Source organism: Coturnix japonica, chromosome 10, assembly GCF_054131305.1.
Source record: "Coturnix japonica strain WE chromosome 10, WE-NBRP24, whole genome shotgun sequence".
Classification (NCBI taxonomy): Eukaryota; Metazoa; Chordata; class Aves; order Galliformes; family Phasianidae; genus Coturnix; species Coturnix japonica.
This window is the reverse complement of record NC_140672.1, coordinates 18,291,744-18,307,801: the sequence shown is the minus strand read 5'-3', so window position 1 is coordinate 18,307,801 and position 16,058 is coordinate 18,291,744. Positions and strand designations below refer to the sequence as shown.

The window sequence follows — 16,058 nt, the reverse complement described above, 5'->3', positions numbered from 1 at the left end:
GCAGGGGATCTGGCAGTGTGAATATATGCTAATTATAGAATGGATATTTGGCTGACGTCAGTAAGAATGTGCAATGTGTAATTTTTATGTGTCAGATAAGTACAATAGGCTGTTTTCTATGTTTAAGAAACCCTGACACTTGGGTCTCCAGGCTGTCTCCCCAAGTTATTCCCTAGTGTGCTTCACAACACTAAGAATGTGGAACTGGATCATTCTCTTAGCCCTCTTGCGTTGCTAAGTGTGAGATCCTCTGTTCAGAATTGGATTAGCTATCAATGAGTGATGCACAGATGCTATGGCAGACCCACAGTCCTTCCACTTCTGCCCTCCTACTGCTGACCTGTGAGCGCAGATGTACTGTTCTATAAGATGCTTTAGAGAGCTCAGGCTTAGCCAGTTGCTGCACCCACAGAAAGGCAGAGGGAAGGGCTGAAAGTCTGTGGTGACAAAGCTGGGCTGCTGAGGGGCTGATTTTCAGTTCTGTCACAGAAATCCCAGGGCCATTTGCAGTCCTTCAGGCAACTGCCCATTTGTAATAGGCTGACAAACTTGTCTTGTGCGTCACATCTGTTCAGGCTGCAGAATTCTTGGAGCAGGGTTCATTTCCTATGGAGAAAACCTCACTCTGTTTGGGTCTCTCCCTTTCTACAAAGAAAGGAAAATGACAGCAATCAAAATGATAAACACAAACATAGGACATTGCTTAGTTAGGATGTGTTTAACAGTCAACAGCAGTGTAACACTTATTCCTCAGGCAAAGCAAATAAGAAAACGAGCCATCTGGGCTTGTCTCTTCCCAGTTTTGAATGAGGCAACAGCATTAATCTTTTATTCCCTCCATTTTGGGCCTGGTAAACTTGGAGTTCTGAGAGATGTGGTTTTTGGTGAATAGATGTGGCCTTCAGTATTCTCCTTTTACTCCAAAGTCTGAATCTCTGCATTCCCCCATATCACATTAATGCTTTCTTTCCCCCTCCCCCCTCCCAATAAATAAATAAATAAATAAAAACAAAAATTAATAATAATAAAAAAGCAAGCTCTCAGCTTATGAAGAAATAGCTGACAACAACCTTCTGGACAAAGCGTTTTTATGGAGTACAGTTCATATTTATAGGGAAAAAAGATCCAGAACTTTGTGCTCTGTAGTCTCCCAGTACCACATCCCACACATGCTAACACACCCTTAGGACAAAGATTACAACTGGAAATAATGATGTGGCAGTTATCCTCCACCCTGATAAAACTTCATCCATTGATGAAAAAGGTGTGTTCCACAACCTAGTGCTCATGCCATGTGGTTCCTATCAGTGGGAGAAAGTAAGGGGGAAAGATAGAAGGTACTGTTCACATTAAGGAAATACAAGAGAAGATTTTTTTTGTTTTCCTGCACAGAGGTTGCCTTGCTTAAGCTTTATTCTGCTATGGAGGAAATGCATACACTTTTCTTCCTCATTTTCCCTTGCTAACAGAGGGAAAAGTCTGACAAGAAGAGTTATTGTCACCTTCCTCATCCTTACTACTTGCTGACACTGGAGAAGAAAATCCTCTGGGGACTACATGGCTTTGTTTCTTGGCTGTCTACTGTGCAGTTGTCCCTTCTCTTCACTTTCTCATTTCCTTAAGGTAACATCAAGCTGATGTGTGCAGCCCACCAATAAAAGTCTATGGAAGTAAGCCTTTCTCAGGAGGTGCTGTGCTACTGTCCTCACTCATTTGCAAAGTTCCCTCTCCATTCTTTAGCATAATCTCCAGGTGGGAATGGCAGGAGGCAGTTACAGAAGGAACTGCCAGACCCCAAAGCAGAGCTGGTGCAGGAGGGTACCACACAGCCATGACTTCAGGTTGGGAACTCAGAAGACCATCATACTTGAGCAAGGAAGAGTCCCTTTAAATAATGAGATGTGCAGAAACACCAATGAGTAGAGAAATAAAAAATCTAGCCTTTTCAGTTTATCATATTGGCTTATAAGTTGTGAGAAATCTATGCTAGTTCTTTGAGAGGGACAGATTTTGTTTCTCTACTTTTCAGCTTACATTTGCACCACTGAGTTACTGATGAAAAAGGAATGTTACCTATAACAAAGATAAGCTTTATCTACTGATTGCTTTAAATAAACCCTCATTCCTTTCAGCTTTCACAGCTTGTAGTCTGTTAATCCCGTCAATCATTGACTTTAAATGTAGGAAATATGTAGTAAATGCATGTAAAGCTCTCTCAGTGTGTGTCAGAAAATCCAGCCACAAGCCTAAGAACAAGTAGGGTCCCTAGCCTTAAAAGAAACTGGGGGTGGGGAGTCAAACCACATTTGGGCCACCACCACAATAAATAAAATCCAGGCAAAATATGGATGAACCATGGGCTGACAGATCAGCCTCAAAGGGTTAAAGTAAAGGGGTCAGCCAGGTTGGATGGCCCTGTTCTAACCTGACCTGCTGGGTAGCAGCGCTCCCATGGCAGGGGTTGGGTGGGCCCTGAGGTCCCTTCCAACCCAACTATTCTGTGGTTCTATGATCCTTGAGAGCCCCTTCCAAATCGGGATATTCCGTGATTCAATCTCGTGTGCTGAGCGCTCCCTCTGCTGGCACACACACATAGCTGGATTTTTCCCTACTCAGGCTGGGAAAAAAACGTGCCAGTGGAGCTGATGAAATGAAAGAGGTCATCGAAACAGAGCCCGTGGGGACTTGAAGGCTGAGCTTACCTTTTCTTCTTGGTACAGTTAGCGATCAGCGTCGTTCATTACCTTCAGCACCATGCAGATAGCGCCTGTATTTTACACAGGCCTTAGAGCTGGTTTTCTTATTAACTGGAACGGCCAGTAAAAGAATCTGAAGTTTTTCTTCAGTTTCTGATAACAGGGCAACAAGTTTGTTTAGTCACTTCTTTTTTACAAAAGCTGTGACCTGAGGAACGGATTTATAAGCAGAGCATTTCTACACTCATGTAAAAATCCTGTGGAATGCAAATGTCCGGAAGAATTTTAGCATCCACTGTGGGGTTTGTCCTTACAGTGCAGAGCAGACTGGCACATTGTTCAGCCTTGTCTGTTTAGAGCATAAAGTCCAAGAATGGCACCACATGAAAGTTTGTAATGCAAGGATCAAGTACACCTCATAGTCAGCACCATCAGCTCCCACAATATCCCACAGCACAGCACTGAGGACCTGAGTGGAAGGTGGTGGGATACCTGTCTATGTTCCCATGATGCTGCCTCTAGGACACATGCTCATCCCTGGATAAGCAGTATAGCAAAAACACATCATCAGAAAACAAAGATTCCATCTTTCTGTTTTTCCTTGTCTATTGCTACTGAATTTCTTGTTCCATTGGGCTCGAATCCATAATGGCTTGTATATGGATATGACAGTCCTGTCCTCTCTCCCCTCTAAACATGTGTACAACCACACAAGCAGCCAGACACAGCCCTGACACAGTTGCCATTCACAATCACTATCCCCCAGGGCGGCACAGTAACTACTGCTTTAATGGAGAGGGGAAAACACAGGGGGCAGCCAGAGACAGCTTTGTTCTGCTCTGGATGCATCTCCAGCAAAATCACGTTCAGTTAGGTGGCATACATCTCACAGTAACAGAGGGCAGTTTGCTATCTGCAGAAAAGGTGAAAACCAAAAGAAGTATTATTCACAAAACATAAAGAAATACTGTTATATGTCTTCTCTTTGAGTCATTATACACAGTCATTACAGAAAAAATGTTCTCCTTGCTGGGCATTGCAGCAGGATTTAGTTACGTCTTCTCTTAGAGATCCACATCTTATTCATGCTTACACCATGTCAAGTCAAAATGAGGACGGGCATTTTGTAGATGCGTGGTATGAGAGGCCAATATTCTGTTAGTAATGCTTCCCTCCCAAGGTTTGAAGGCAGCACCTTTTCCAGCCTCATTTCAAATACTGCATCACATTTAAATCCCAGCTTTCCTAACACAGATGCAATGTTAGGAAGCCATGTGAGGAAAGACAGGGATGGCTTTAAGTCTCTAAATAAGAAGAAAGAGAATCATCATCAAGGAGGCTGACTGACTGAAAAAGAATGTGCTTTTCCAGGCCATTTCTGAAGGTACAGCTGAGGGCTAACCCATAACAGTTACTTTACTTGTTGAATAACATTTTTATGTATGTGTTTTATGTTTTGCTTTTTGTCACTTTGCCTCATGTTTAATTGCTCTGTTCCAAAGTTTTGCTGAAGGGAACTGAGGAATGATTTGAATGGCAGTAAATGTGGATATCACAGATCCAAAACATGGCCAGAACTCAACATTGTAAAAGCTGCGATTTGACCCTCGCTCAACAAATACTTTGTACATTTAAACAGGCAAAAAAAGAACCAGCTTTAAACTGAGATGAAACCACAGATCAGAGATGAACATTTCATTAAATACTGGACAAAGCAGTAGAAACTCTTGCTCTCTTCTTGTTTGCAGATCATGAGAGTTCAGAAAAGCCCATGGAATTATATCTGATTTATAATCTAATTTATAAGCAGCACTGCATTGAGACAAGATGGGGATGAAAGGACAGAGCACAGCTCTGGTGAAAAGGGCTGGGCATCACCTTGGGGTGATCATTGTGACTCCATGTTGGGAGTGGCCGAAGCCCCCATCACAAACACGTGCCATCACAATGACACCGCATCAGAACCCCCAGGGTGTTCAGAAGGATTTCACTTGCCGAGTGGCACAGCGAAAACCGCTTTGTCGCAGAAATGTCTGCAAGGACAAACTTCAATTGGACTGAGCAAAGACGCTCCCACCCTGCAAGAGGTGGTCAAGGATCGGCTCGTGATGCTGCTCACTCCCATGTCCGTCTTTAGCAATTGAAAATCTCCTGTACCTTGCTGTCTTTCAAGCGCAAGGTGATAACAACTGACTCTTCTCCTTTGCCTTTTGCAGCCTCTCGTCAACTGGAACCCAGACTTCGGAGGAGAGAGCTCTCGGCTCCTCGAGCAGCGCAGGCCGAGATCTGCCCGGAGAAGGAGAGCCGAGACGGGCCCCTGCTGCTGTTCCTGCTGCTGCTGCTGCTCCTGCTCCCGCAGGGGCTGCCTGCAGGCAGCGGGTCCGGCAGCCGGCACCCAGGCGGCTGCAGCCAGGGGACCCCGGCCTCCCAAGCGCCGAAGGAGAAACCGCAGCCGACGCCGAGCTCGAGCCTCTCACAGCCGGCCAATGCGTGCTGCAGCAGCTTGGGGAATGAACCAGCCTCTGGACCTGTCCCTGCTGCCACCAAACAGCGGCTGGAGCCCTGGAGACATTTCTACTTCCTTGTCGTTCACCGCTTCATCTTACATGGGAGACAGCTTGCCACGCAACCCAGCGCTGCAGGAACGTCCCTGGCGCCCAAGAGAGCAAGAGCAGCATGCTCCTGAGGCCGGCCTACTTTTCCACTCCTTATCGCTCACGGTGAACATACAGCATGAAGTCACGGTGATGCCAGAGGAGTGGGAGCCTTGGGAGGACCCGCAGCACCCACCTTTCACCAGCTCTGTCTGGGTAGAGGAAGGCTGCTGGCTGCGCACCGATGAAGATGACGAGTGAGCACCCTGCAGTGGGGTCATGTCGGCGCCCGCATAGTGGCCCGAGGTGGTAGTGGATAGACCGATAGTTATAAGGACAGGTTGTTTCAATAATAAATCGTTTCAGTTGTCACTTCAGTTTGGTCATTCACTCCTTTCCTTGAGGGCGAGATCTCAGATGCGATTTTAATTTTGCCAGTGAAAACGTGCAAGGCTTTGGCTTGGTTGAACGAGGTGTACTCCCGCAGGGAACTCATCCTGATACTTCCATCACCCGCCCCTCATCCCGCCCTGCTCGGCCCTGGCTCCGCCCGGCTCCCCGGGCCGCGGCTGCATGGAGGGCGGTGTGAGCGGGGAGCGCGTCCCGTGCCGAGCCGACAGCCGCCCCATAGCCGTGCTGCCATGCTGCCCAACACTGGGTAAGGCGACCTGGGCTTTCCTCCTTCCTTCGACGGGGCCGCGAGCTCTGAGCCACAGGAGCTGCCGGGGCAGAGCTGGGGCCGGGGCCGGGGCCGGGCGGAAGAACAGACGCGTGCTCCGCAGCCCCTTGAGGGCGATGGGACGCGGGGTGGAGGCCGCGGCTGGGCACGGTGCCCCCGGAGCGGCTGGGTCGGACCCGGAGTCCCGCTCGGTGCTGTTTGCTCACGGGCCGAGCTGTGTGCACGTCCGGAGGGCAAAGTGCGGCTGTGGGTTTGCTGTGGAATCTGAATTGAGTGACTGCTGTGGCGTTATTTCTGTGCTGCTAATGAACGGGGACATATGTTGACCTTATTCGTTCCTGTGTGTTGCAAGCAGTAGTCATGAGATCCTGTACGAGTGCAGAAAGCGCCCACGGTGCAGCCTGTGGGCTGCCCTGGTTGCGGCCGTGCCTGCTGCAAAAGGAGCCCACCTGCATGATTCTAACTCCCTGAACCTGTCCAGTTAACATTTCTCTTACCCCTTAGGCTGTTCAACCATCCAGACTATTATGTATTTACTTGGATACAAAAGTATTTTGAGAGATGGTAATGAAAGCCTTGCTAATGTGAATGGCGTCAGCTGTTATCACTTTGGCCTCAAATCCTTTCATTCTATCACAGAAGTCAATCAGGTTCACCAGGCTTGATTTTACCTACTGAGGTTGATGATGCATTGGAACATGCTGCCCAGGGAAGTGGTGAAGTCACCATCCCTGGTGATGTTCAGGAAGGGTTTAGATGTGGCACTGAAGGACATGGTTTAGTGGCCATAGTGGGGATGGGTTGAAGGTTGGACTATATTGTCTTTTCCAACCTTCCAAGTTCTAAGATTACCTCTCATCTATGGCTAGTTTCTCATGTCCTGGTAAACCATGTTCCTAAGCAAGGCACTACCAGTGTCTGCTCTCACTGAATCACCCATGCCACTCAGCAACGCCTTTTCCTTGTTCATGCTCTTCCTAACCACATTATAGCAGATAAACAAGTTGCCACTGGCTTCCCTTGCAAGTCTCAGCTGCAGGTGAACTTTGGTTCTCCTCACACTGTGCTGATATGCTCATGCAATATTCCCAGTTCCTTTTTATCTCACTGGTGCTTCCACTCTGTGTGACACCTTTGTACACAGGGGCTCAGTCACAAGTCGTTTGCACAGCTGTGTCAGCCTGCTGGTTGGTTGGACAGACTTGTGGGGATTTATTGGGTTAAATGCAGTTACTTGCAAACTGAGTTTTACTGTGAAAGCCTTAAGGAAAATCATGGTCATTTTTGAAAATCTGATTTTTGGCTCTTGTCTTTGGCACCCTGCATTGGGATTGTGATCCTGGACTTTGCCTTTACAGCGTGTTGAGCTACTGGTCCTCTGTGTTCAGAGGGCCAAAAGAATTAAATTACAGAGAGCTGCACTGAGTATCAAAACGTTAGAATTGGTTGGTTTTGTTGTTTTTAGAGGTCACTCCTTTTCTGCTTTTGGAGAATGCAGCAGTTCTGTTGTGGGCAGCCTTGGATTATTGTACAAAAAGTCTTCAGTGGTGGTGAAAGGCTTTTCTGTAGCTTTATCCATTTATTCTGTATTTTGGGTCTGTTTTCCTTGTAAAATGTTGAAGGCAGTTGCCTCTTGCTAAGACTGCAGTGATTGTTTTTGTCCCCAAAGACGGCAAGAAGTCACTGAGTTCCAGATTTTGCTTGGTTCCCCCTCTTGTTTCCCCTCTACCTCCTTCACATCTTCAGGAAACTAGCAGGCTGCACGCTCTTCATCACTGGTGCGAGCCGGGGAATTGGCAAAGCCATTGCTCTGAAGGCTGCCAGGGATGGTGCAAACATTGTGATCGCTGCCAAGACAGCAGAGCCCCATCCTAAACTATCTGGGACTATCTACACAGCTGCAGAAGAGAGTAAGTTGTAATCAGGGTGGGCTTCAGACTGTGGGCTGTGTGTGTGTGTCATTGCTTAGTTCTTGCGTATGAGTGGGAAACTGCTCTGACTCTCCTAGCTCCCATTCAGCTTTAAAAGAATGAGCCCAAGTGCTTCTCCTGCCTCCCAGGAATTCTGTGAGGTATTGAAGTTTGATGTTAATGAATACACATGTGCATAAAGGTAAAAATGTTATGTTAATTAAAATGTGTGGTGAGCCATGTACATTCTCAGTGTTAGGATTTTGTTGTGGCATCCCTATTCATTATGCAGTATGTAAAAGTCAGAGTTTGAAAGGTGTAATTTTTAATGCATTCACTGAATGAGAAAATCTCAGTAGTCAGTTTGTGCAGTCTGAGGGACAAATTCTAAGTGTGCTTTTTTCTAATCACGCAGTTGAAGCAGCTGGAGGAAAGGCATTGCCATGCATCGTTAATGTGAGGCAAGAAGAGCAAATTATCAGCGCCGTGGAGAAAGCTGTGAAGACATTTGGAGGTATGCTGAGGGGCAGGGGAGTCTACCAAGCAGATTATTCAATGAAGAAGAAGAGGAAAGAACAGCCTAACCTGCTTTACTCCTGTTTTTTCTTATTTCACTGCTAATGTGAGGTGACTTACTTTAAAACCAGGGATTGATATTTTGGTGAACAATGCAAGCGCCATCTCTTTGACCGGCACTTTGGAAACAGAAACCAAGAAGGTCAATCTTATGATGGATGTCAACGTACGAGGAACCTACCTCACGTAAGTGCTGAGGCAAAGCCATTTTGACAAAATGTTTAATGCTGTCTCAGTTTGTCTGAGATCTTGGTGCAGAGAGTAATAATAACTAAACGCATATATACTGTATTATTTTTCAAATGTGGTTTTAAAAATGAGATAAATATGTGAGCAGAAGGTAAGAAATATGGGACTAGATGATTCTCTACACTGGTAATCTGGCTTGTTAGCACATCATGGTTTACTCCCTTTCCAGAACTATTACAAGGAGACTATTGCTTCCGAACATCTGGAATATCTGCTTTAGTAGAAGTTGCTGCACAGCTTGGAGGATGCAGCCCAGCTGTTAGACATAAATGCTATTCCTGAGATAAGTGAGATAGGACAGGTTTTTTTCTGTTCTTTTCATCAGTTAAATACTTGATTACAAGGGAAGGGTTTCAGCTCACCATTCGACCTTTGTGAAAGTGAAACTACTGCTCTGCTGTAGTAGTAAATGTTCTGTAAAATAAGAGATGACTGTCTTGCTTGATTCCTCTCTTCCAGGTCTAAAGCGTGCCTTCCCCACTTACGGAAAAGTAAGAACCCCCATATCCTGAACCTCAGCCCACCTCTGAATATGAAACCCACGTGGTTCAAAAATCACTGTGGTAAGTAGCATCCATTGCCTTTGCTGTTATGTGTTGAGAAATGTGTGAGTAACTAATGACGTGTGCAGGAGCGCCAGCCAAGAATTCCAGATATTGTGTTTTTAGTGCTCACAAGAGACTGACAGGAATGGTTCCTCAGAGCGTTTTGCACTGAAAGAAAAGGTGAAAGAAAATTGTTTTCTGATAAAACACAGTACAAATCTCATGCCCCTAGCGTGGCCTTTATATTTCCAAGGTTCTGCACGTAAGAGTTAAGAGTTTTTCATAGGATTTCTTAATACTACACCATGTTTTCTATTCCCAATAGAGATAGGAAGGCAAAATCTTTTTTTCTCTATGCTTCCACATTTGATTTGATAGCGATAAAGCTCATTGCTGTCTTTTTAAATAGAAATTATCTTTGAGGAGTGAAGGAGGCCCCATTTGCGTCTTTGGGCTAGAACATATGTTGCTCATCTTAAACCTGTGGATTATCTTTTAAACTTCAACACTCGGAACATGGTTAAACTCCTCTTGCAAGTCCATGTTCCTTCTCTGCAACATCCCCTTCTCAGAGTATACAAAAAGGATTTACAGCGTGCTTTTTTCCTTTTTTTTTTCCCTCCCCAATTCAATACTCATGTAAAAGGGTCAGTTTGTATCTGAAGGGGGTGGTAGGAGCTGGGAGAGTTTCTGTACTCTAGGAAGATAATGCTTTGACCCCAGAAAGTTGATTTTTCCGTGACTTACATCCTTCAAAAGTAAAATTCTATGTGTAGACTAAATATGTATCCTACTAAATATGGGATTTTTGTGTGCTTTTTGTAGCCTACACAATTTCTAAATATGGCATGTCCATGTGTGTCTTGGGAATGGCAGAAGAATTTAAAGGAGAAGTTGCTGTCAATGCTTTATGGCATAAAACAGGTGATTATTTTGAATTTTTGTGTTTTGTCCTATACAGGTGGTCTTATTTAGGACTGATTCAGGACACCGAGCACTTCTGTGTATTTTTTTGTGATCAAAGATGTTGTGTGGGTATTGGCTTTCTTTCCTAGTTCTCACTGTTGCCTTCCTATTTTCACTTAAACTTGCCTTCAGCCTGAGCACATTCTGCTTATTCTCCTGTCTTGTCACTGCTCCTTTCAACATGACTCAAACTTTGGTTTGCACACCATCCCTGAGTAGTATTGGACATTTATGTCAATATTTAGAATCCCCAGCTAGTTAGATTGCCAGGAAATAGATGAAGCTGACAAGATATGTACCTCTGTAGATGTAAAAAAAAAAAAAGTTTTGGCTGAGTGGGAAATCAATTGCTTTTTCACACAACCATCCAACACTTCTTGCAAGTCACAGCACACTGAAGGGCCGCATAGCAGAAAAATAACTTGGTGTGCCCATCTTATACTAGCTCCAGTTTATTGTCCATGGGTCAGTGAGGACCAGGGCTGCTGTTGAAGGTTTGGTAGCTGCTGAACAAAGAGACCAGTGTCTTGAAAGCATTAGAAGCAGTAAGTGAGCTTTCAAAATTTGTATGTATCAGTGTTTCCTTGATGAAAACTGTTCATGTTCTGAAGTATAAAAGTTTGTAATGTTCAGTCTAGGAAGAAAAATGTTGTTTTGAAAGGTTTATCTGCCAAAACAAAAGTTAACTACTTCAGAGAGTGAGAGAGGTGACTTCTGTAGTATCTACATTACAATTACAAAGTTTTTAATTTAAAGAACATCATATATATGTGATCAGCTTCAATGCTGGAGATTAACACTGTGCTAGTATGGTTCTATTGGTTCATCCAGCTCCTTGAAACAAGAAAATATGCTGATAGTGAGATGTTACGAGCTCTCAATTTAACTAAAAGTGAAAGAGGTAGCCTGCCAAAAGGATGTAAGAGTGTGAATGAGTAGTAGAGGTACTGCAGGGTCAAAGTGGAAGATGCCGTATGTATGAATTAATGGAAAACCAGCAGCACTTTGTATGAAATAGATGGAAGGATGTGCAGATTGCAGGACAGTAGATGGTTTTTCATATCAGTCTTTGCCCATAGTTTTGCTATATTTAGAACAATAATAATTGGCTGTAATGTGAAAGTAGAGGAGCATAAGCCAGGAAAAGTTTGAGTTTGTGCTATTGGGTTTCTCATCTTTAACTTAGAGTCACTTTGTTATCTCACAAGTTATTGTGGGGCTAAAATTGAGATTTTCAGTATGGTAATGGCTGCAGAAAATGTTAATTGCTGATGCACGTTCACTTTGAGAAAGATAGTTGTCCTGTTAGTTTTTCATGTCCTGAATAAAGCCAGAGGAAGTCTTTGTGTGGAAAGTATTGATAGAAGCATTGAATAATATGAATATTACAAGGAGTTCTTCCCTTTATTCCTCTTTTGGTTCCTTTAATACTTTTCAAGTAAGGGAATCTTTACACTTTGAGGATTGTTTGCTGGTTGACCATTCTTCGCTGGTTGATGGTATTTCACAGTTTAGTCTTCTCATGATTACTTTCATGTGAGAGGAGAATAAAGTTTATGCATTTGCCAAAGAGATGAGTATGTGATGTCATTAGTGTTAAACTTGTAATTTCCTGTCCTCTGAATTTTCCAGCCATACATACAGCTGCTATGGATATGCTGGGAGGATCCGGAATAGAGAAGCAGTGCAGAAAAACTGACATAATTGCAGATGCTGCATATTGCATTTTAACAAAGCTGAAAACTTTCACTGGAAACTTCATTATTGATGAAGTTCTACTGAGAGAAGAAGGCGTTAAGGATTTTGATGTCTATGCAATTGCACCAGGTAAAAGAGATCTTTAAAATGAGAAGTTTGCGAAGGAAGGAAGGCCATATGGGGAATATGGATATATTCCTTTGACTCAGTCAAAAGATGCTTTGCCTCACGTTTGAGAATGTGGATTCTGGGAAAGCACATAATAGTCCACTGAGGCTCTAATAATCAATGCCTATATAAATATATATATATATATATATATTTTAAACCCATTAGCGAAAAGAAAATAGACCTGCACCACAAGTGCATGTTTTACTATTTACCAAATAGTGAGATAGTGTTTCTTCATCTTCAGATGTTTCTGACTGAATTTGTAAGAGGCTTCTGGGTCTGATTTTAAATGTACCAGAACCTAAACATGTCACCTCGTCTTCTTTCAACCTGTAGTTCATTTACTGGTAAATTGAGGTGCTGTTGCCTTCAGAATGGATTCCTGTTTGTGCTGTTCACCCTTACTTGGGCTTACTGTTATTGTTCAACTCCCCTTTAGGTCACCCCCTGATGCCTGACTTCTTCTTGGATGCTGAAACTGACATGACAGCCACATAATCAGAAGGCCGTGGAAGGGCAACCTCTGCATGTACATGTCGATTATTTGTGATGATAATGAATGCCTCCTCTATTTCAAGTTACTTTTGGACTACATTCAATCTATGTGGCAAAATCTCTTGTATTTGGGCTGTTTGATTTATGGAAGTGACTTTAGTGTCTGCAACTTTCCCAGTTCATAATCAGCACCTTGTTTTGAACAACCTTTTTGCTTTTTACCACCAGAGTTAAGTGGTATGAAGATTATGAGTAAATATTGCTGTAAAAAAATCACAAGCAATCAGCATATTTTGCAGGAGTGTTACATCTTTCTTGCAGTGTGAGAACTTGAGAAGCTTCTATTCCTACATGAAGTTCTCACAGTCGTACATGATGTGAATGTCTACAAGATGAAATAGAGAAGTTGTTTTTTTACAAAAGCATCAGGTTCACTTTTTCAGAATAGTGATGTTTCTATTGGAGGGCAAATAGGAATTCTGGATATGTTTTATAGGAGTGCCAAAACAAATATAGGAAAGAAAGAGGCTAAGTTTGAAAAGAGCCCAGTTCCCTTGAAAATACTATTTGTGAGTGCGCACTTAGACTTTTCTGCCAGGAACTGATACTGCCAACTGCCCAGATCTCCAACACAGTAGCAATTCACTGAGTAGAATAATTATTTCCTGATACACTGACCTTCTGCATGGCTTTTAGGGGCTGCTAAGCATTACATGCCTTATAAATTGCAAATGCTCTTTCTTAATGTTAAATGAGCACATTCACTGCAGTGTAGAAAGTTGCTGATTAAAGTAGTGAATTGATTCACACCTGAGAAGCTTTTGCAGAAGAACTGCTGAAAACATATATATTCTTAGAAAGATAAGTGAGATAGAGCGTTCCAGCATTTTACAGAGAATCCATCTGTTTCTTTTAGGTGCTTCACAGGCATCAGGTGGAGCCAAGCTTAATAAAGAATCAGCTTCAGCGGGGCCTGTTGCAGAAACATTCAGAGTTATTCAGGGAGAACTCAATAAAGAAATAGTGAAATCCACGCAGGGCGTCTTTCAGTTTGAATTGTCAGGTAAGACCATCACTTGTAAAATTCTCAAATGCTCACTTTTCTAGCAAGAGTCAGTCTGTATTTTCACATGTAAATACTTGTCTTTTATAACTGGTCTAGGAACAGGGACATCTTTGGGTGTGCTCTATAAGATGCTGCCTTTCAGAGCCAACTTCAGCACATGTGGGATTTACCCTGCTGCTGTTGTCACAGGGAGATGCTTTCTGCATCAGCAGCATGTGCTGCTCTTTTGGGGACTGTGGTGTGTTTTCCTGGTGTTTCATTTCTGCTGTGTCACCCTGCTGGCCGTGCTGCACAGGGTCAGCATGGTAGTTCTGTTCCAAACCCCTGCTGCCTCCAGCTCCACCAGCAGCCACTGCCTTGTCCCCTGACACTGTGGCACTGTGGGGCATCTGCTGGGGCTGACCTTGTCTGCACAGAGAGCGCGGGGCAGCTTCTGGCACAGCACCTCCAGCATGTCTAGCACGAAGATGGGAGAGAAAAGCAGGCGGGGGTAGCAAAGGGCAGGGCACATCAGTCCTTGTGGTGCTGCCACAGGTTCTCCCTGTTCCACTCAGGTGATGAAGGAGGCACTTGGTACCTTGACCTGAAAACCAGCAGTGGGAGTGCTGGGTTTGGGAAGCCTCCTGCAGCAGCTGATGTTGTGATGAGCATGTCGAGTGGCGACTTTGTGAAGATGTTCACTGGTGAGTAACAAACGGGTTTGGCAGAACTGAGGCAGCTACTGGTGGCAGGAAACATCTTGCTGATGGATGAGCTGACAGGCTCACCTCTCTTTGTGGTCTTGGAATTGGATGAGCTGTAGCTGGAAGTGCATGGCCTTTAAATTCCCTTCCAACGTAAGTCACACTGTGAGTCCATGATTTTATAATAAAAATATCTACTGCTTTGTTCAGTAGCTATTGAACTTTTCAGAGCGTAGCTTCAGAAAGCATCCAGTCAATCTGTTGAACCTCTTTTCTGATGCTTTTACAGTAGAACTTGGTAGCAAAGTAACTACTATATGATATCGCAATCTCCAGTTCCTTTCCTTTTCCTGACGATTCTGTGTCTTCTTTTTAGGTAAACTAAAGCCAACCATGGCCTTCATGTCAGGAAAATTAAGGATTAAAGGTAACATGGCACTAGCATTGAAGCTAGAGAAGATGCTGACACAGTTTAATGCTAAACTGTGAGGGAGAAGCTGTACCAGCAGAACATCCAGCCTTTCTTTTATAATAGCAATGCTACATTTTAAAACGATAATCTACTTTTTTCTCTTTTTTTGTGTGTATAACAACTGTGGATAAAATGCTGATCTGTTAGAGAAGATCTAATTTAGTTTTATTAAGACTGAAAGGTGTTTGTGATTAAACAATTCCTTCTTGAGAATACTTCTATTACGTAACTGGTGTTTTCCTTTCTTACACTCCTTTGGAGCAATGCAACACACCTGAAGTGGGTTTTCTTTTACATATTTGCTTGCATGCGTGCATGTCCCATAAGAAGTCTGGGAGGATCAAATATCACCTTGCAGATCTTCACACAAACACACCCCCAGCCCAGACTGCCACAAACAAGGTAATCCCTCCCACAGCACCTGCGTGCAGCACCAGAAGGTTTAAACTACAACATGTTTACAGGCACATCACCTTCCCTCTTTAGCATGGAAAGAATGGAAACTCATGAGAAAAAGCACAAATGCTCTCTAAGTGGACAAGAGCACAGATCCTCCTCCTGGTTCAAGAGCACGTGCAAAGCCAGAGGTAGCAACCTCACAGTGTTGCCAACAGAACTGCTCAAAATGTAGGGCATTTTACTCCTAAGTATGTAGAGAATATTTCAAGACTTAGAATTTATTTTCTAACTCGTGCAATGGTCAAATAGTTTATAGTCTTCAAAGCCTGTGCTCAAACAAAATTATTTGTGCTGTAAAGGTTCCATCCCTGTTGAATTCTGGTAATAATACAGAGAATGTTGAATTCACTTATGCACTCTGCAGTCCCAGCGCCATGAAAAACATGAACGAACTTTCCTTTTGAGGTGACAGCTTGCCTGTGGCTGTGTGGTTGTTCCCACACTTGGCTACATTATGCAATACTGTATGTGTAATGCTGGTTGCAGCAGTGCAATCAGGAAGTATGCCTTAGGATTGCCAGGGCTGTTACATCTGGAAGGAGATGTAAGCAGATGTGGCTTGTTCTCATCTAGATAAGATGAAGAGTATTGAGGGGATAGTGCAAGAAAAAGAATCTTTCAAAAGCAGTCAAACAAGTGCTTTGCTGCATGACCTGAAAGGGTGATGGTACCAGATTGTCTTGGTGTGAGCACATGGTAAGATTTTTGTGTTAATAACTAAAGACCGTTAGATACGCTGCTGTTCTCTGAGCTGAATAAACATCAGCTGGCGGTACCTCATGTATGAGCAGAGGATGGG

At 43.7% G+C, this 16,058-nt stretch overlaps 1 protein-coding gene across 1 annotated transcript; it reads left to right on the top strand.

The window, feature by feature from the left end:
- Positions 1 to 5,863: 5,863 nt before the first annotated feature.
- On the top strand, positions 5,864 to 12,677 carry LOC146759454 (hydroxysteroid dehydrogenase-like protein 2). The gene is made up of 8 exons (XM_085510676.1): positions 5,864 to 5,948; positions 7,716 to 7,879; positions 8,295 to 8,393; positions 8,527 to 8,641; positions 9,164 to 9,267; positions 10,075 to 10,173; positions 11,848 to 12,042; positions 12,524 to 12,677. The coding sequence occupies exons 1-8, from the start codon at positions 5,932 to 5,934 to the stop codon at positions 12,580 to 12,582; spliced, it is 852 nt and encodes a 283-aa protein (XP_085366802.1). The 5' UTR covers positions 5,864 to 5,931; the 3' UTR covers positions 12,583 to 12,677.
- Positions 12,678 to 16,058: the final 3,381 nt, after the last annotated feature.